The sequence below is a fragment of the Saccopteryx bilineata genome, chromosome 4 (genome assembly GCF_036850765.1).
Source record: "Saccopteryx bilineata isolate mSacBil1 chromosome 4, mSacBil1_pri_phased_curated, whole genome shotgun sequence".
Lineage (NCBI taxonomy): Eukaryota > Metazoa > Chordata > Mammalia > Chiroptera > Emballonuridae > Saccopteryx > Saccopteryx bilineata.
This window is the reverse complement of record NC_089493.1, coordinates 130,853,707-130,874,259: the sequence shown is the minus strand read 5'-3', so window position 1 is coordinate 130,874,259 and position 20,553 is coordinate 130,853,707. Positions and strand designations below refer to the sequence as shown.

At 56.7% G+C, this 20,553-nt stretch overlaps 1 protein-coding gene across 2 annotated transcripts; it reads right to left on the bottom strand.

The window, feature by feature from the left end:
• Window positions 1–8,516: 8,516 nt before the first annotated feature.
• C4H15orf39 (chromosome 4 C15orf39 homolog) lies at window positions 8,517–19,427 on the bottom strand. Of its 2 annotated transcripts, none has more exons than XM_066278227.1 (3): window positions 19,269–19,427; window positions 12,251–14,886; window positions 8,517–9,922 (listed from the first exon to the last, which is right to left on the bottom strand). In XM_066278227.1, the coding sequence occupies exons 2-3, from the start codon at window positions 14,832–14,834 to the stop codon at window positions 9,684–9,686; spliced, it is 2,823 nt and encodes a 940-aa protein (XP_066134324.1). In that variant the 5' UTR covers window positions 14,835–14,886; window positions 19,269–19,427; the 3' UTR covers window positions 8,517–9,683. The 2 variants fall into 2 exon arrangements, with proteins under 2 accessions (XP_066134324.1, XP_066134325.1); XM_066278228.1 differs by having other exon boundaries at window positions 9,786–9,922; window positions 12,199–14,886.
• Between the last annotated feature and the right edge of the window lie 1,126 nt (window positions 19,428–20,553).

Sequence of the window (20,553 nt, the reverse complement as noted above, 5' to 3'; positions counted from 1 at the left end):
GGATAAAGTCTGTGGGCAGGCTGTGGCTGTTCTCTCAAAGTTTTTTGTTTTTGGGAAGGAAGCCTCCCTTTGTCTTCGTTCGGGTTTGCCAATAGGACAGTTTTTCCTCCTGCCCAGAATTTATCTCTCTTAATATAGTTCTTAAAATTTTTCTTAACATAACCTGGTCTCCCTGTGGCTATGTCAATCCACACATCTATATATGGCATCTGGTCAGGGTGCGGGACCCGATAGACATTTACCCTGACAGCAAAGAGTGTGGGTAAATTGAAAGTGCCCTCCAAGGGCCACCCTACACCAAAGGTTGGCCATTCTAGTTCACAAAGAGTCCGCAACGTGGTGGAATCAACAGGAGTCCCATAGTCTCGTGCCCTGAGAGAGAAATCAGAAAAGTTATCAAGCAAGCACTGAAGAGGCGTTAGGGCAGTAGATTGCCCCTGACCCATGGCCCTTGACTCTCGAAGGAATCCTGTGAGGAAGCAATGGGCGAAACAGACAAACAAACCAAATATGCACACAAAACAAACAAAACTTCTAAACCGAAACCAAAAGGGAGAAGGCAGCATCCTGCGTTCCCCGACCAGGTGGGGAGAAATCAGGTGGCGTCCTGCCTGCTCCACTACACCCTTTTCTCTAGCCAGAGCTCTGTTTCTAGATATTCAAAGAGGAAGCTTCCTTACCAGACAGTCTCGAGACCCCCGAATGTTTCAAATCAGCCAAATTCAGTTTTCAAACGGCAACTGCCGGAGGCTGGCCAGCTAACAACGTCTGCTGCAGCCTACTCCATGAGGAGGGGTCTTACATGGCCTATCTCGCTGGGGCCTCCATATGTTATATCCCAGGAGACAGACCACAGCAAACCCAAGTGAATTTTACAAGTTTTATTACAAACCTGCGCAGGGACTGCAGGCAACCCACGCAAGGGAACACTGCAGTCTCAAGCCTCTAAAATGGCTCCTTTTCTTTTTTGTATTTTTCTGAAGCTGGAAACGGGAAGAGACAGTCAGACAGACTCCCGCATGCGCCCGACCAGGATCCACCTGGCACGCCCACCAGGGGCGAAGCTCTGCCCACCAGGGGACGATGCTCTGCCCCTCTGGGGCGTTGCTCTGTTGCGACCAGAGCCACTCTAGTGCCTGGGGCAGAGGCCAAGGAGTCATCCCCAGCGCCCGGGCCATCTTTGCTCCAATGGAGCCTCGGCTGCAGGAGGGGAAGAGAGAGACAGAGAGGAAGGAGAGGGGGAGGGGTGGAGAAGCAGATGGGTGCTTCTCCTGTGTGCCCTGGCCGGGAATTGAACCCGGGTCCCCTGCACGCTGGGCCGACGCTCTACCACTGAGCCAACCGGCCAGGGCCTAAAATGGCTCCTTTTTATAGGGTGGCTATCTAGGTTGAGCAAGCAAGCAACGTTTACAAGGGCAGAAGAGGTGCAATTAGCTGACCTTATTCTTGGCCAAGTCTCTAGGATAGGGCTTCCTGGATGTTGGGTACATAGAGTTCAGTGGAAAATATTGCTACATTTCTAACGGTTGTTTATCTTTTGCCTCCAGCCATGTACTGGATGTACTCAGTTTTCATGGCTGGTGGCCTGCACCGCTTGTCCTAAGATGTCACAGAGAGGAACCCTCAGACATCATTTTGCCTCAGGCCTTCTTCTACCACCCACAAACCAGGCTTCTCCCAATTCTTGGCTATGGCACTAGTCTCTGACTATGACATTCCGGCTGTACTGTCAGAAACTAACAGAACCTGAATCTGTCAGCTGTGTGTGCATAGGTGAGGAGTGTGAGATGGACATGGAGAGGAGCATGGAAGCCCTGGGGTCAAGCCTGGGGCCTCCAACATGGTACCTGCCATGGTCATGGGCAGGCCATGCTGGAACGACCTGGCCTCCAGCTTGAATGTACTCAGTGTCAACCATTAGCAACAATTCAATGCAAACAAGAACCCCCAATTTGGGGTGAGGTAAGGAAGAAAACATTATGCAGTACAAACAGCATAGCTGTGAAAACAGCACAATTGTGTCCCTTGCTGGTTCGCTCAGTGGTAGAGTGTCAGCCCAGTGTGTGGATGTCCTGGGATCGATTACCGGTGAGGGCACACAGAAGTGCCCATCTACTTCACCACCCTTCCCCCTCTCACTTCTCTCTCTCTCTCTTCTCCTCCCCTCCTGCAGCCAAAGCTTGATTAGAGCGGGTTGGCCCAGGGCGCTGAGGATGGCTCCTTGGCCTCCGCTTCAGGCACTAAAACAAAACAAACAAACAAACAAAAATGGCTCCAGCTACAATGGATCAAGGGCCCCAGATGGGCAGAGCATCACCCCCTAGTGGGCTTATTAAGTAGATTCCAATCTGGGCACATGTGGGAGTCTGTCTCTGCCTCCCCTCCCCTCACTAAAAAAAAAAAAAGAAAGAAAACAGCCTGATTGTGAGGCAGCCCCAGGTTTAAGTAGCCCCAGGGCCAGATCCTGCTCTGACTAGACAGGTCTGCTCTTTTTCTCAATGTTTTTTTCCGTTGCTTTGTCTACACTTTGCCATGCTGTTCTGTTCTGTACCATGCTGCTTGCCCTGCACTCCTCTGCTCCCCTTCCACCATACATCAAAGGTAGTTCAGTTCTGCCAGTAAGGCGCACACCCCACTCTTCTCTGGAAATGGAAAGTGCCTTCAAGAAGTCAGAGTGGAGTTGGCTTATATAGACAGAAGTTCCCACCCCTAGTCCCTGATTGGTCACAGTTTGATTGGTCCAAAAGGCACTTTCTGGGTTGGTCAGAATGAAGCCGCTCTGATTGGTCAGTGAACATGTTGACATAGCTCCGATTGGATGGGGGAAGCCTCAATCCTATTTGCTGAAATAGGATTCTAGGAACTCCTTTATAAGGGCTGGCTCAGATGGCAGACAGGCACACAGCCAAGTAATTCAATGCAAGCTTTTCCTTGAAATGCAGTTTTTGAGAGAGGCCACTGTGTAGAAGTGGCTGCTAGACTCATAGAGGGGTTTTCTGCTTGAGGGTAGAACTGGGCTTGGTCTAGGGCAGCCCCACCTTCTGGTCAGACTCCTGAGTTGAGGTTCCACCCACAGGTTAGAAAAAGGGAGCTGTAGTTTTCCTAGAATCCACACTTCCTCTTGTCAAAGGGGCACCGTATAAAGGGATGAAGAAATATTTGGCATGCCTTCTAGCTGGCTGTGGTCTCCCCGAAGTGGTCTCCACCACCACCACCCCTGGGGGAGTGAGGATGGGAGTCTCGGCAGCTGTGGCAGGAGGAGAGCCAGGTCTTTGGGGCAGAACACCCCTGCAGGAACATGGCAGGAGCTGTCCGCATTGGGTTCTCAGGACCGAGTTCCTCTATCCAGGTGGCCTTGGAGACACTCCTGCTGCCCTCCTCGGCCCAGCAAGCCAAGACTTGGTGCCAAGCAGCTTCTGTGTTTTTTTTTTTTTTTTTAATTTATTTATTCATTTTTAGAGAGGAGAGAGAGAGACAGAGAGGGAGAGAGAGGAGAGACAGAGAGAGAAAAGGGGGGAGGAGCTGGAAGCATCAACTCCCATATGTGCCTTGACCAGGCAAGCCCAGGGTTTTGAACCGTCGACCTCAGCATTTCCAGGTCAACGCTTTATCCACTGTGCCACCACAGGTCAGGAAGCTTCTGTGTTTGAGGGGAACATTTTGAGGGTCATCATACGCTGTTCAGGAGGTTAAGTGTCCACCCCATGGAAGGGCCAGAAGTCAGTAAGGAGGGGGCTTTAGGTCAGGGCTAGTCCAAGGCCTGGATGTGGCCACCCCCCAACAGTCAGAGGCTGTGGTAGACACAAAGCCCCCACAGGTGAGGGCGAAGGATTGGGCTGTTTACCTGCAGTCCATGATACTAGGCTCCCGAGGGGTCCTTGGGAGGGAGAACAGTGAGAGAGGAAGTGGTGTGGAGCCTCAGCATTTCCTCTGCAGTGGTGGGCTCAACTGGAGGTCTAGAGCACCCTTCAGAGGGTGGGCCTGTGGGCCACAGAGAACAGGGCTGCCTGCTGGGACTTCAGGGAAGGCAAGTATGTTGTGTTGTACAGAGCACAGCATCAGCTGAAGTATACTGAAAGAGACCAGGAGCATGGGCCCATAGGTGCCCATGCAGCCAGCAGAGGGGTAAGCTATGTCCAGGCCAAGCAGCACTTGCAGGTCTGGAAGGTACCACACAGGCCACAATGGGAAAGGACTTGGCCCCCAGAAGCCAGGGACCAGGGATGCCCAGTGGGCTGGAAGGCAGTGCTGGGAAAGCCCCAGGAATATCCAGCGAGGACCAGTCTTTTAGCAGCTGGGGACCTTTGCTGCTCAAGGGACTTGATGCTGGTGGGGGTGGGGGTGGGGGTGGTAGGCAGGGCTGGGGAAGACTTGGCCTTGGTAAGCCAGGTCTTGGTGTGTCCTCAGGGCTACAGGTGGCAAGTAAAAGTGGTAGGGCAGGCTGGACATGACTACCCTTGCTCTCCCACTGGGGGAGGTGCCAAGCCTCATGGCAAGGCAGACAAGTCCCAGGTCTGAGGGGGACCCAGGTCTTCTTGAGTAGGGGCAGTATCTAGGGTCTTGCCAACTCAGGGCAGCCAGGAGCTTAGACTGCACTTGAGGACACTTCAGGAGAAAGGGCCAAGATTAGCAGACAAGAAATGGGTAGAGGGCCCTGTCCATAGAAGTGAGGGTCTGGAGGTTTGTAAGATTTGGTGCTCCAGGCTTGGAGCACCAAGCTCTGAACTACAGGTAGGAGAGGAGGTAGGGACTACAGCGAGGGTTTGCAGAGGACCTGCCTGGCCCCGTCACACTGCTCTCAGATGGAAAGGCTCTGTTGATGACTTTATCCAGTGTCTGGTAGAGAAAGCAAGGGACCCCCTGGCAGGCCTGGTCCCCTTGTGGTTCTTCCAAAGGGTTTAGGAGCTCAACACCCATGTCCCAGAAGCCTCCCTCCTGCCCTGAGAAGACGCTGGGTCACTCTAGGACAGGGGCAGGGACACTGGAGACAGTGACCAGACCAGGCTAACGTAGGGATGTCAGGTGAGGCAGGAGTCTCTGAGGGGCAGGGTCTAGAATGCTCAGGGCTGGTGTCCTTATAGACAGCAGCATAGCTGAGCAGCTCCCCATCTTCCTGCCAGCTCCAGTCCAGGGGCTGTGACTAGCTGATAAGGAGACAGGAGGGGCCCTGCAATGCTTTCTCCTGCCCTGGGGCCTCCCCTTGGGGGTGGGGACAGGGGGGAGCTACTGGGACAAGGCCTGGAGGAGAGGGACCAGGCAGAAGCCAGGGCCCAGTGCCCACGGGCTAGGGTACCTTCAAGCTTTCCTACCCACATTTGCCTTGGGCTTGCTCCACATGGCCCTGGCCTTGGGGCAGCAGTGGGCCACCTCATGGTGGGGGGTGGAGGACTGTGGGGTCAGAAGAGGCATATTTGGTCAGGTCAGAGTTGGGCTCCGCTCCATCCCCCTGAGGGGCAGTGGGAAATCCAGCCCATTTGCCTTGACTCCTCCATGAAAACCAGGGGTGCTGATAATCGCCCCCAGGCACAGCCTGGCTCTCCTCCTCCCAGAGCTGGCCTCTCAGTACCCCCCTTTTCAGGCTTACCTCCTAGCTAGTTGGGCCCCTCAGCCTTTTGTACTGGGCCAGGGTGACATGTGGGCAGCCAGGCGGCAGGGTCTTACTCCAGCTGGACACTTGAATGCCACCCTATTAACTCAGGGCAAGTCACCCACACATTGCCCAGCACTGCCACCTGTGAGGCAGAGAGCAAGTCTGGCCAGAGAAGGTGTGGGCTCGGCGGCAGAGGCAAAGCAGAGCCAGGTGCAGCTGGCCCAGACCCTTGGGACTGGCTCAGGTCGTGACACAGCCTCTGACAAGATGTGACCATCAGCAAGTTCCTGGTCCTCCACTTCCGCATCTGTATCCTAGAGGGAGTGGCCTGTGTTGCTCAAGAAACAATTCCTGAACACCTCAGAGTCACTTTGGCAAGTTGGTTAAAACCCAGACCCCCGGGCTCTGCCTAGGCCAGTTCCCAATGTGTCTGAGAAGCCTGCCTGGGCCCCACCCCGCCCAGGAACCTTGGGTGATTACAGGGGCATTGCAGGGCCAGAGCCACGTTTAGTCACAGCTGAGTGAGCCCCTCTCATCTACTTGAGGGGTGAGGGGCATCAGCTCCCCCCCCCAAACACCATCCTTAGACATCAGCAATCTTACCATGGAAAGGGCTTTGTGAAAACCTGTGAAGGCTGGCAGCATTGCCCCCTCAGACAGGGGACCTGGGCAGCTGTTCCTGCCCTCCCACCTTAGGCTGGGGCTCCTCTGGACACTATCATAGCTCTGCTTAGCAGAGTCATCAGGGCAGGTCTAAGTCTCTCCCCTAGACTGGCACTCCCAGGGCAAGGTCCTGCTGTGGGGAGCAGCCACCTCCCCCACCATGTCCAGCTCTACACGACTCTAACCCAGCCTCAGCATCATAATGGTCCTCTAGGACACAATGGACAGATGGACTCAGGTGCTGAGCAGCCCTGCTTAGGCCAAGGCCTCAGACCTTGCCCCGTAACCACGGTAACATTAGCAAGCTGTTTGCCTGTCAGGGAGCAGGGGTACAATAGTTGTGCAAGGAAGGATGGATGAGGCAGGGAGCAAGAAGGGAAGGAAAGAAAAAAGTTAAACTGCTAAATCCAGCTGGGCCCCAGCAGCGAGGTGGGTGAGGCTGCCTTGGCCTGGGGATTGAGTGATTCTACCTGTTATAATCCTGTCTTTCCTCCTACATAGTAGTTTTAATTTTTTTTCTTTTTTTAAGTGAGAAGAGGGGAGATAGAAGAGACTCTCACATGCACTTTGACCAGAATCCTCCTGGCAACCCTGTCTAGGGATGATGCTTGAATCAACCAAGCTATTTTTAGTGTCTGAGGCTGACATGCTTGGACCAACTCAACTGTGCCTGTCTGACGCTTGAATCAATTGAGCCACTGGCTGCAAGGGGAAGAGGGTGAGGAAGGGGAAGCATATTGTTTCTTGTGTGTGCCCACAGGGGATTGAACCTGGGACTCCTGCATGCCAGGCCAATGCTCTATGCACTGAGCCAACCAGCCAGAGCCAGTAGCCTTAATACTAAGTCTACATTTTGTTTGTTTTTTTTTTTTTTCCATTTTTCTGAAGCTGGAAACAGGGAGAGACAGTCAGACAGACTCCCACATGCGCCCGACCGGGATCCACCCGGCACGCCCACCAGGGGCGACGCTCTGCCCACCAGGGAGCGATGCTCTGCCCATCCTGGGCGTCGCCATGTTGCGACCAGAGCCACTCTAGCGCCTGGGGCATAGGCCACAGAGCCATCCCCAGCGCCCGGGCCATCTTTGCTCCAATGGAGCCTTGGCTGCGGGAGGGGAAGAGAGAGACAGAGAGGGAAAGCGCGGCGGAGGGGTGGAGAAGCAAATGGGCGCTTCTCCTGTGTGCCCTGGCTGGGAATCGAACCCGGGTCCTCCGCACGCTAGGCCGACGCTCTACTGCTGAGCCAACCGGCCAGGGCCTACATTTTGTTCCTTATACACAACATGGACCACAGACCTAACCTCCAGGTCCCAGGGCAGAACGAGTTGATGTGCAACAAGCTGAACTTGGAACTGTACCTTCCAGCCCCACCTTTCCTCTCATGTCCCCTGTACCCCAGAGACACAAGGGCATTTCCCTTTCCCAAACACTGCTCTAGGCCTCTGTACATGCTGTTCAACTCACACCGCACATCACACCCACTGTTACCTACCTCACCTGGCTGGTCTTCAAGGCCCCTTTCAGGTAGCAACTCTGCTGGGACTCCCAACACCTTCTCATCCCCAGACTGAGCCAGGCCCTTCCTGAGCTTCCACAGCATCTCCCCTAGGGTGTCACTATTGTGACCAGTGTCAAGGTTGCCTGTCTCCCGGCCTGTCCATTGCTGGGTGTGAGTGACGTCCGTCTAAACCCTGGTCCAGTTCAAGGCCAGGCTCCAGCTGTAGGGTCACCATGTAGCTGTGTACAGGAGAGATGGTGGGACTGAGCCCAGTGAAACAAACTGTCAGGGGCAATGCCAGGCAGGTCTAACCAGCATCTACTGGCCTGGCCCCTGGAGCAGATGGGGTAGAAGCCACATCCAGGAAACCCCCTCAGCAGCTCTGAAAACACACCTCTGCAGAATAGAGCTCAGCTAGTGTGGGATAAGCTGTCTGTCAGGGGGCTCAGTCACCAGCATGGGGAGTAAGAACAGTTCTTTCCTACTTAAATCTTGGTGACCACATCATTGGTCCTAAGAGAATGGGGTATGTGCCAGAGTCTGGTGACCAGCATTTCACCTGACAATGGGCTACAGACCAGCAACCACTAGGACCCAGAAGGGTCTCAGGGGACTTTCCTGAGCTGGCCCAGTGGGTATGTGACAAGATTGCCGGAGAGCCTTCTGGGCTGAGAGCAGGGACAGCTGCAGCCTTCCTGTGAAGGGCTAAGCACTAGTGATGACATCAAACCTACAACCCCCAAACACACACCCAGGTCTCAGATCTAAAAACAACCCAGACACTTTAATGTTTCATGGCCTGCATCCAGGGACCACAGCCTTATTACAAAGCTAAACCTGGCCAAGGGTCCAGCTTGCCAGCCTCTGGGCTCAGGTGAGGAGCAAGGAGGTGACCCATAGCAGGCCTGGCTGATAGGGCTCCAAGGTCCTCAGTCCATATATTCAGAGACCTTCACGTACTGAGCCACCACTCAGCCCATCCCTTGTCGTCCCTGCAGCTGCTTGGCTTCCGGCAAACACGCCTGTCCTGGGACAGCACACTGAGTGAGGTTGGTAGCTCACAGAAGTCCATGGTGTCAATTCAGGACAGACCTGGAACTTGGCAAAAGGGGTAGGAGAGGCAGGCCCAGAACCAGGATGCAGCCCTGGGCTGTCCCCCTGTAGCAGGGGAAGAGAAGGGCCGGCTGCCTCCCTCAGGGAGCTACACGCTGAGGTTTAGGGCCCCATCCTAAACGCTGGGGCCATAGCCCCAGGCTTTCCTGGGGAATAACTCTAGAAAGTGGGAGTCGTATACACTGCACACTGTACCACTCCAAGATGACCAAGTTCTATTACACATTAAGACTTTCTGGAGGAAGGTTCCGCCTGCCTCAGCCTCATTTCCCAGGCACTGGCTGGGAGCTGGGACCCTGTCCCGGGGAGGAGCAGACAGCAAACCATAACTGGTGTGTCAGGTATCACTCCCACAACAACCCTGTGAGGTAGGCTGCGTTGTTTTAGAAACGGGGAACTAGAGCTAGAGAGGAAGTGACTTGCCCAATATTATACAGCAAGGAGCATAGGAGCTGGGATCCAAGCGCAAGTAGGTGGGGCTCCAAAGCCCACACATCTCCTCTAAGGACGAAACAGGAAGTAGCCCTCTCTAAAAAGGATCTCAAGTTAAAAGCTCAGGGACTCTCAGCCCAGCCTGGTGGTGGGAGGGCAGGGTGAGAACTAGAGGAACTCCAAGAACATGTCCATTCTTGGTCTGGGCAGCAGGGCTGGTGGAAGGGAGGGGTAGAGAGTGATTACCAGCACCAGCTACCCCTGCTACAGGTGATGGCTCTGGCCACCCGACTGCCATGGGTAGGACTAGGGCTGAGTTGCTCCTGAGGCCTTGTGGGTCCAAGTGGGCAGTGGCAGGCCGTTAAACCAGGCAGTTTCCAGCAGGCTTCAGCAGCGGGTCCTCAGTGAGGGGCTAGGTGGGCTGGCACCAGGGGCAGGTGAGGCACCATGGGACCCTCCCCCATCAGTTGCCTCTGCTTTCTCCAGGCCAGGAGTTGGTGGCTTCTTCCCCAGCTTCCTGGCCTTGGGGATGGATGACTTCTGAGCTGGGGAGAGCCTCTCTTGCTCATGTCTGGCCGCAGAGGATTCTGAGGAGGGTACAAATCCAGCCTCAGGGTCAAACTCACCTGGAAAATAAACACATAATTATGCTACAGGCCCCAACATCCTCAGGCCCTATCTCCTGGCCTCCCAAGCCATCTAGACCAGTGGTTCCACTCAGTCCCAGGCCAGAAGGGCACCAGCAGGGTCACAGAAATCATGACTCTTCTTCCCTGCACACGCCCGCTGGCCAGACCATTAAGCTGAAAGGGTGTGATTCTCCCAAGTAACACCAGAGCTCTATACAATGAGGGCACCCAGCAGAAGCTGTCTGGTGCAAAGACAAGAGAAGAGGGGCCTGACAAAGGCCCGTGCTGCAGAGTGCCATCATTCCTGCCACACAGCCGCCAAAGCGGGAGTGTAGGCTCAGCAGAGAAAAGCTATGCCTGGAGGGACAAGGATGGAGGAAGCAGTGGGGGGCATGGGATGGGCTCCTGACCAAAAGCACAACTACTTGAAAGACAGGCTGTCAGGTGAGCCCTATCTTAAGGACAACACAGAAGGGTGGCACCCCAAAGATGGGAAGAACCCAAAGGTCAGGGAAAGAATGGGCACAGGGATGCTAAAATCTAGGAAGCCAGAGGAGAACTGGGCCCCAAACATTGTCTCACCAGATCCCAGCCTCTTTCAAGCCTGGTCAGAGCAGAAGGGGACTGTAAAGTGCCCAGGCCCTACTGTCCAGCAGGCAGCCCAGGAAAAGCAGAGCTATGTCTGGGCCCCAGGTAGTCAACTGCACACGGAGCAGGTAGGGTTAGGGCAGCCCTTACGTGATGCACAACTACCCCACCTCCTCCATACTCTCAGAAAAGAACACCCCCCTAACATTCTTTGCAGTCCATTAGGTGAAATGCCCCAACTTCTTAAGTGTTCAGGTGGTCAGCCGTGCTCATCACTCAGACGCTAAACATGTCAACCCCTTCTCCACCTGACTTGGAGCCTGGACTAGGTAAGAGCCCAGGGCAAGGCTGCCAGGACGGGAAGGGGACAGAGATGCAGCCAGAGGCTTGGCGATAAGAAGGCAGGGAGCGCCCTGGCTGGTTGGCTCAGCGGTAGAGCGTCGGCCTAGTGTGCGGAGGACCCGGGTTCGATTCCCGGCCAGGGCACACAGGAGAAGCGCCCATTTGCTTCTCCACCCCTCTGCCGCGCTTTCCTCTCTGTCTCTCTCTTCCCCTTCCGCAGCCAAGGCTCCATTGGAGCAAAGATGGCCCGGGCGCTGGGGATGGCTCCGTGGCCTCTGCCTCAGGCGCTAGAGTGGTTCTGGTCGCAACATGGTGACGCCCAGGATGGGCAGAGCATCGCCCCCTGGTGGGCAGAGCGTAGCCCCATGGTGGGTGTGCCGGGTGGATCCCGGTCGGGCGCATGCGGGAGTCTGTCTGACTGTCTCTCCGTTTCCAGCTTCAGAAAAATGAAAAAAAAAAAAAAAGAAGGAGGCAGGGAGCAAGGAGAAAAGAGAATGGGCCCTGATGGTGGAAGAAGCAGTGGACACCACTGAGCATCGTTAACAAAGCCCAGGAGGAAGTGACATGATGTACACGCCATGTGACATGGTAGGAGGCCCCAGGGTGAGGTCGAGCTACCCAAACTGGTCAGATGCTGCCGCAGGATGCACAGAGCATGCTGGAGAGCATGTGTACCAGTTAGGGAAAAGCAAACTGCAAACCATGATCCCGCCTTCCCAGGACACTTCCACGCATGCAAATATACCCAAGAGGAAAAACCAGGCATTCAGAAGGCACCAGTGTTGGGGGAAGGGGAGACCCCTGCTGGGTTTTGGGAATGAGGCAACAGGTAAATGGAAGTGCCTTCACTGGGTTGGGAAATGAGCATAGGAGAAAGCTCAGGAATGCAGCTTGGGAGGAGTTAAGGGTCAGAGAGACACCAGGTGCCAAAGTCCAGCACACAGTGGGTTATTTGGGGCCGGAGCTCAGAAGAGGGGAGGCTGAGCAGGACAAACAAGGGAAATGACTTCAGACAACACACAGGAGCTGGGCAGAGCCCAGAGCAGCCTGCCTCAAAGTGAGAAGGCAGAGCAGAGGGCACAGACCCAGGAAGGCGCAGTGCCAGGGTATCCAAGAAAGCATGTCCATGCAGATGGAGTAGCTGGCACACTCAGAGGCTTACAGAAGCTATAAAGACTCTCACTGATGCTGGGGATGAAAACTTGGGGAAGGGGAAGGTCCGTAGAACCCACCCTAGAAGGCTAGCCACCCCACAAGCCTGGGTTCTAGGGCCTCCCTGCCCTTTCCAGAGGCCCAGGAATCCCTCCGCCCCCTGGCTGTGAGCACCAGCAGGGCCCACACACCTGTCACTCGTTCACACAGCTCCGGCGGCAACTGGGGCTGCCCCGTGCTCACCCAGCTGGCGGCGTACACAGTCATGCCACTGCAGGCCCAGCAAGTCAGGGTATATGTCAGGCAGCTGGCGCAGCGCCAGCAGCTTCAGCATGCGGGAGGTGCAGCCACGCAGGGCCCGCTCCCGCAGTGCCCGCTCCTCCGATAGCGTGGTGGGCCGCAGCTCCACGCGGTGCTCTTGCAGCACGTGGTCCACAGAAGCGGGCGGCAGCCTTGGGAAGAGCCGCTCCTTCACCAGGTGGATGGGCACGAAGATGGCACCAGCCCGTACCACGTGGGGGAAGGGGCACCGCTGCGTGTACACAAAGCGTTGTAGCTGGGACAGCAGCTTGCCCAGCAGCCCCTGCACACCCTGGCCATCCTGCCATGCTGCCTGGCCCCAGGGCCCGGCCATCTCAAGCCATTCGCGCAGCTTCTCAGGTGGGGAGTGGGCCACCGAGCCCGAGATGGCATCACACAGGGACTCATGCAGTCCTGCAAAGTGCTGTTCTGGGGAGTCTGCTGTGTCCGGGGCAGAGGCTGGAGTTGGAGCCCAGGCTGGAGCAGGAGATAGAGCTGAAGTCGGGGCTGGGGCAGCCACTGATACAGCTAGAGGGCTGGGTAGTGCCAGGTCAAAGCAGGCCATGGGCAAGGGCTGGGTAAGAATCTGTAGTCCAATAGGCACAGAAGTAGGGGTGGTTGCGGGCTGGTCAGAGGCAGGGACCGAGGTGGGCACTGATGGGACCACAGCTGCAGGCAAGGGTGCTGGCCGGAGGATCTTGAATTTTCGGAACATGAAGGCCACGGAGCTGTGGAAGTTGGTCTTAGGGGTGGCCTCTGGCACACCAGGAAGCTCAGAGTGCACGTCAGGACTTGGGATCTTGGTAGTAGGAGCTTCTGCCACAGGTTTCTTCACACTCAAGTCCAGTGCCACCTCATCCCTAAGTGAACAGTGCACCTTTAAAAGGGGCTCCTGGGCAGGCGGGGTGCCCCTGGAGTCTTTGTCATGGCTGTCTTTGGGGGCTGGCTCAGGCTCTGATGTGGCCTCGGGTGTCTGCACATTCAGATAGTCACGGTAGGGGGCCAGGCTGAAGACATTGTCAATAATGGGCATGGGCGGTGAGCCAGGGGGCAGCACACCCTGGTTCTGCGGAAGAGGCTGTTGCTCCTGGGCACATGGTGGGAGTACTGGTGGGGTGCGGGGAACTGGACTATCTACAATGACAATGGGTGCCCCAGAGTGCTCACTGAGTTGGGGCTGGAGCTGCTCTTTCCTGCAGCTGGGCAGCCACATGGTCCCCTCGGCTTCCTGTGCCAGCTTCTCTATGGGCCGCACAGGCTCTGGGCACGGCTGACTGGTGGGCATCGGCTGGCATGCTTGCTGGAAGGCACTGGGCTGTGGCACAGACTGAACACTGTTCTGGGAAGGTGGTGTCCCTCTGAGCCCTGGGGACACTCCATAGAGAGAAAGGTCATCCCGTGCATAAGTAAAGCCCAGCATCTGGGGGGCAAAGTCCAGTGGGCATCGTGGAGCGAGAGGTGGCTCCAGCTTGGGGCCTGGTGAGGGTGCTGGGAGGGGTACAGAGGGGTAGGAATAAGTGTCCAGCCCCGCTGGGGGTATACAGGGTGTCTGAGCTGTCTGCTGCCTCAGGTAGGAACTGCTCAGCCCACCAGCAGGGTATCCAATTCCCTTGTGGGCTCCCAGAGGCTGCAGTGGGGTCACTGAGCTGTAGCTGCTCTGCTTCTCTGGGTGCTGACAGGCTGGAGGGCAAGACAGGGCCTGTGGAGGGTGGGGCAGTGGGTAGTGAGAGGGCACTGTATCCTGGTAGGCTGGCCCCAGGGGCTGGGCCAGCTGGGTCCAAGGACTGGAGGGTACCTCAGACAATGCCTGCTTGGGGTCCCCAGAGTAAAGCCCTCCATACTTGGAGGCCAGGAAGCCTGTGCTATGGATGGTCTGATACTTATCTAGGAATGCCTGGCATGGGGAGAAGCTCCCTGAGGAATCTGTGCCAGATCCCCCAACAGGCACCCCACGCAAGAAGGTGCCACCCAGGGGCTGGCCCTTGCCAGAAGCCTGGGTCACAGAACAAGGTGGTTTGGTTGGGGGTAACAGGGGCCCAGTCACCAATGTCCAATCAACATCCAGTGACCTCTTTGCTGCCCCTTCCCCCAGGCAAGTTGAGAGTCCATAATACAGAGGGCTGCGATAGACAGGTTTGGGTGCTGCCAGAGGTGGAACCGGGCAGGAGTGAGCTTGGGGACTAAAGGGCAGGAGGTCAACAGGGCCTGAATCCTGCACCTTCTCAGACCTTCCTGCTGGTGGGCGATAGAGCAGGCAGCTGGTCAATAGGTTGTCTTCCTGAAGTGGGGGTCCTGCCAGGCTGGTGGGATATAAGGGTGGGTATGGGGTCCAGGATGTCAACCGCTCAGACCCCGCTTTGGGAGCACCCCCCATGGGGCAGGAGTAGTAGGCACCCTTGTAGTTGCAGGGGTCCTGGTTAGCAGCAGAGGGGGCCAAGCTGTGCCCAGGTCCAGAGTCAGCCTCTAGACGGGGCAGCTTGCCGTACATCACAGGCCCCAGGGTGCCCAGTGGCCGCTTCTCTGCCATCACAGTGAAAAGGCTTCAAGCCCTCCGGGGCCCCAGCTACTCAACTGCTGACCTGAGAGAGAGAAGGAGAGAGGCACGGGCCATCAGAAGAATAGGCTATAGGCAAACAGTAGAGGGCTGCTGATCTCACTGGCTTACTGCCACATCTAAGAACTAGGCACATAGTAGATGCTCAATAAAGACTCTATGAATGAATAGAGGCATAAACCATACAACACAGAGGTTCCCAATTATATATTTTCCCTTTGTATAGTACCCCTACATATACTCCCTCACCTCCACTCCAGGAGTCCTCCCACCCCCCGTCTACTTTCTTCAACATGATTCCCAAGACCCCTTTCTTGGGCTTTCAGATTTTGCAGGGCACAACTAGAGCATTACTTTGTTGGTTACTTCCCTCCCCCATATACAGGTGAGACCCACTCAACTCCAAGTAACTGATGAAAGAGAAGGCATGAGAGGCAAGGTTCTGACCTTCCAGGACAAGCACTTACTATTCCAAGATCCCACAGTGATCTCAAGATGCCCACTGCAGCTAAGATGTGGAACCAGGCACTGTCTACAAATTCCAATTTCCTGTGACCCTTTTTTTATATCTGTTTCGGAAGAGGGCTGACTGTATAAGTAAAGCAGCCCCCCACACACCAAAGGAGCCAAGACCAAAGAACAAGGCAGACAAGTCTAGCTTGTCAGTTAATAAGTTTAATTGGAAACTCATGTACAAAAACGCAGTCCTGGACGGTAGCAAGACAAAGTGGATCCCCGTACTTTCCACCTCCCTCCCCAGACCACGTGCTTATATCTCCTAAGCAGTGAGAATGTGTGGGTGACCAAAGGGATCAGGTGCCAGGAGGCTCTGGTGCTAGAGCAGGTTAAAAAACAGGTAACATCGAAGGTGACTTGTCCTAGAGAGAGAACAAGTTAAAATCCTGTGATCTGTCCAGAGGTCTGTGTACATACTCCAGAGCTTCCCTGGGTCCAGGTTCACTCAGATGTGAAGATGACAGATTACCTTTAAGAGGGAATCACTCGCCTGACCTGTGGTGGTGCAGTGGATAAAGCGTCGACCTGGAAATGCTGAGGTCGCCAGTTCGAAACCCTGGGCTTGCCTGGTCAAGGCACATATGGGAGTTGATGCTTCCTGCTGCTCCTCCCCTTCTCTCTCTGTTCCTCTCCTCTCTCTCCCCCCACCTCCTTTCTAAAATGAATAAATAAAATTTTAAAAAAAAAAGAGGAAATAACTTATGTTCTGCACAAGATCTGACTTGCCAGTCTTATTTTAAAAAATGGCAGAGCCAGGCCTGGAACCCAGGCCCTAGGCCCAGAGTGACACAGATACTAGGCTTGGTTCCAGAGGATGGCCCCCCAGGAGATGTGACCCTGGGGAGAGAGGTGGTCAGGTGCATCACTTTGTACAAGCCCCTCCTCTCCCCCCTCCCACCCGAGCCCTCACCCTCCAACAGGAGCACCAAGGCTGTCCTGCAGGTGGCGCTGTGGCGCCAGCAGGAAGGACCCAAAACTGTAGGGGGGAGGAGAGCCTGTGTCCACCCCCAGCCCTTAAGCAGTAGTTGGCTGTTACAAGACACAGGGTGGGAGCATAGCACCAGGACAAGCAGGTAGGGAGGGGGAGGATATAAATGTCCAGGCAGGGAGCCTCTAGGGGCCAGGGGCCACAGAGTGCTACGTGGCAACTACCCCCATTGTATTGATGCTAAAACTGAGTGCCAGAGGCCCTGGCCGGTTGGCTCAGCGGTAGAGCGTTGGCCAGGCGTGCGGGGGACCTGGGTTCGATTCCCGGCCAGGGCACATAGGAGAGGCGCCCATTTGCTTCTCCACTCCCCCCCTTCCTCTCTGTCTCTCTCTTCCCCTCCTGCAGCCGCCGAGGCTCCATTGGAGCAAGGATGGCCCGGGCGCTAGGGATGGCTCCTTGGCCTCTGCCCCAGGTGCTAGAGTGGCTCTGGTTGCGGCAGAGCGACGCCCCTGAGGGGCAGAGCATCGCCCCCTGGTGGGCAGAGCGTGGCCCCCGGTGGGCGTGCCGGGTGGATCCCGGTCCGGCGCATGTGGGAGTCTGTCTGACTGTCTCTCCCTGTTTCCAGCTTCAGAAAAATACAAAAAAAAAAACACACACACACACACACAAAAAAACTGAGTGCCAGAGAAAGACCAAAACCCTAGCAAAGCCACGCATAGAATGGGACCCAGGCCCAGAGAGGGAAGTGTGGGTTTCCTCAAGGCAGACGGGTCATCGAGCTAGTCTGCTAGGGCCACATTGACCTGCCTCTACCTCCCCCCAGTGCTCTGTTTCTTGAAATCCTCAGATGGCTTAGAAAAAAAATAAATCAGCTCAATCTTGCTATGAGCTAGGTGAAACAGTTTTCCATCACCAACAAGACAAGAACAGGCCCCACTCCCATCCCTCTCCTCCATTCTGGCTGGTAGCCAATGACAGCCGCAGGCTCAGTTATATCAGGATATTTCGGGAACAGGAAAAGCCAAAGGTAGTATGGAGGCCAGTGCTATCCCAGACCAGGCTAACTGCACCAAGGATGCCAGGTGGGATGCGCAGAAAGTTGGCTCAGCTCCTGGCCAGAAACTGACATCTCAGGCCAGCCTAAAGAACGGATTCTACAGAGAACACAGAAGCGGGCATCAGGACCACAGTAACAACAGCAGTGCCCTAAGCCAGAGACCTGCATCCTAGGGGAACTCAGCTTTGCAAGAAAGGGTTGTATGGTTGTGGGGTGCTGCCCCTCCCCCCTGCCCTTGGGAGCTCTGGAGTAATTAAGTGCTGGCTCAGTCTCACCCTCTCATGTTCTTTGGGGTCTCCTCCATACCCACCCCTAGTCCCAGGCATCCTTGTATTCTGGGCTCTGCCCACTGTGTGCCCTTTGCCCTAGAGACTTCCTGAGACAACACCCAGGGACCCCACCAAGAGACATGAGGCCCTGGGACTCTTAGGAATCTTTAGGAGAGAGGGGTCTCCAGGGAGCCAGCAGAGGACTATGAAGAGTATGGAGATGACCTAACCTCATGCCAGTAGGAGACGGAGAGCCCAGCATACACTCCCCTCAACTGAGGCCCCTCTCCACTCAAGACAGGAGCCTCCTTCCCTGACACTCACATACTGAGGAGGCAAGCAATTGCTTGGAGAATGGTGGGGCCCCCAGGGGTCACGTCACCCTTTGGGCCACCACACTGTTTGCTAGCTGAGGGTAGAGGAGAGCTGGGAGGACCCATCTTTACCCAAGGCCCAGGACAGGGTCCAGAAAAGTCCACCTTCGCGCTGTGCCACCCTGGCCCTAAGCAGCAAGGAAGGCAAACTGCTCCGTGGTCCTATTCCCTCTTTCACCTCTGGGGGCAGGGGTGGGTGGTGGTGGTGGTGGTGGCGGGTCTCTTGATGGAGGTTAGGAAAAACCAGGAAGAGTGATCCTGTGCAGCTGTGGCCAGCATCTGGTCTCTCTCAAAAGACTGAATAGGGCCTCCTCCCGTGTTCTCACACTTCCCCCAACTGAGGTTCTGGGATCCTGCTATCCTTAGAACCGAACCTGGGCAGCCCAGGCTACAGTGGAGGGAAAAGGGTTGCGGGATCGGCCTCCACCCGCTTTCCTGTCCATACCTATGGTGCCTGGGGTCCTCCGCCGACCTGGCTTTGGGGCTTCCGGGTGTCCCCACGCCCTGCCCGGCGGCACTGGGGCGCGTGTGCACCCTAGCAGGCTGATATACAGACTGCCGCCACTCATGCAATACAGTGCCTGCAAGTATTGATACATGCACGGCTCACATTTGCACACACGCCCCTCCAGAACTGCGTTCTCTCCTCGCTCGGACCCCGGCAAACGTGTGCACGTCGGTAGGCTAGCGCACCGAGCCCCACCGACCGACACCCAAAGACCGGCGGGAGATCCGGAGTAGGGGGCGGCCCGGACACAGAATCCAGGCAGCCACCGCCTCGGGGCCATCCTGCCAGCATGGGCTGCGGCCAGAGGGCGAGTCAAGCCGTAGCAAGGAAACGCCAGGGCCGTCCCGTCGCAGCAGGGCGCGTCCAGGGCCCCGCGGCGTTTCAGCGCCCCCCAGCCCCCACCCTGCAGCTCCTCCCGGAGAGTCCACGGCAGCCAGGCCCGCTGGAGGCCCGAGAGTTCGGCCCACGTTCCTTCTCGCCCTCCTCATGCCAGGTCCCCTTCGGAGCTCCGAGCACGACCAGCCCCGGTGCCTCGAAGTCCGGGGAGGGTCGGAGCACGGGCGCGGCCCGGGCCCCGCAGCCAGTCCGCGGGGAGCCGGCGGCAGCAGCAGCCACACCGCCTTGGCTCCGGCCCGCGCTCTGTTCCCAGGCGGGCCGGTAGGGGCGCCCTGGGGCAGCGCCGCCCACCCCTTCTCCACGCGCCTCCCGCAAACTCGGCCCAAGTTTCCGCGCCCATTGAGCGGATGAACTCCTACCTGTGGGGTGTCTGGCGGCGGCCCGCTGCTGCCACCCGGCCGCATCCTCCAGTGCCGCCGAGACCGTGGGTCTCCGTCCGGCCGGGCCCTGCGCGGGAACTCGCCTCGCCTTGAGCACCGAGCCCGGAGCAGACCTCCTCGCAGCCGTTCGCGCCGCCGCCGGGGTCCGTCTGCAGTCCCAGGCGGGGCGGGGCGGGGGCGGGGCGGGGCGGGGGCGGGGCGGCCAGAGCCGTTGGGGCCGAGCCCGGCAGCGCTTCTGGGAGCCTGCGCTCCCCTGGGCCCAGGGTGCGGAGGGCCCGCGTGCGCCACCTCTCCGAACGCTTGGGCGAGCGCTTTGCACTCTCTGTGCCCACCGCACTCCGCGAACCCAAGCGGGTCGCGCCCAGTACATGCCTTCGTTCGGCTACTATGTTAGATCACTCATTCATTGTCGCTTTCTACCTACGTGGCCTAGTGCATGCCACTTGACCTTGTGAAGCTTCAGTTTCCTTATGTTAGTGTTTCCTTATTACAGTGCTGATGTTGTAAGGCTCAGAAGAGATTGTATTAAAATATCGGGCACACAGTGGATCCTCTGGCTCCCTTGGCCAGTACTAGTGGCATTAGGGGGCTGAAGCAAGGTTCCTTAGTCTCACCAGTGAGGACAAATTCAAGACAGATGTATCTCAACTCCTGTTAGGGCACCACACCTGTTGAAGGAAAGGGGTGATTTCCCCATCCCTATAGTGAGCCAGGAATGAGAGTACTGGTGGAGAGTGGGGTGGTGGTGGGGCGGAAGCATTGCTAAGTGGCGGAAGTGGGTACCTCTGAACCTTTTTGGCAAATCTCCTTCAATAAGACAGACCTGAGGCCCTGGTCGGTTTGCTCAGTGGTAGAGTGTCGGCCTGGCGTGCGGAAGTTCCGGGTTCGATTCCCGGCCAGGGCACACAGGAGGCGCCCATCTGCTTCTCCACCCCTCCCCCTCTCTTTCCTCTCTGTCACTCTCTTCTCCTCCCGCAGCCAAGGCTCCATTGGAGCAAAGATGGCCCGGGCGCTGGGGATGGCTCTATGGCCTCTGCCTCAGGCACTAGACTGGCTCTGGTCGCAACAGAGCGACGCCCCGGATGGGCAGAGCATCGCCCCTGGTGGGCGTGCCAGGTGGATCCCGGTGGGGCGCATGCGGGGGTCTGTCTGACTGCCTCCCCGTTTCCAGCTTCAGAAAAATACCAAAAAAGAAAAAAGAAAAAAAAAAAAAGACATACCTGAGCATGTGTAGCCTGGGAGCTGGGATGGAGTGAGCATTCCC

Bases quoted from the DNA above. Each gene is read 5' to 3' on its own strand.
- C4H15orf39 (XM_066278227.1), bottom strand. From the start codon at position 14,834: ATGGCAGAGAAGCGGCCACTGGGCACCCTGGGGCCTGTGATGTACGGC. The intron at 9,923-12,250 runs GTGAGCACGGGG...TTTATTTTCCAG, and splicing joins CTGTGTACGCCGCCAGCTGG to GTGAGTTTGACCCTGAGGCT.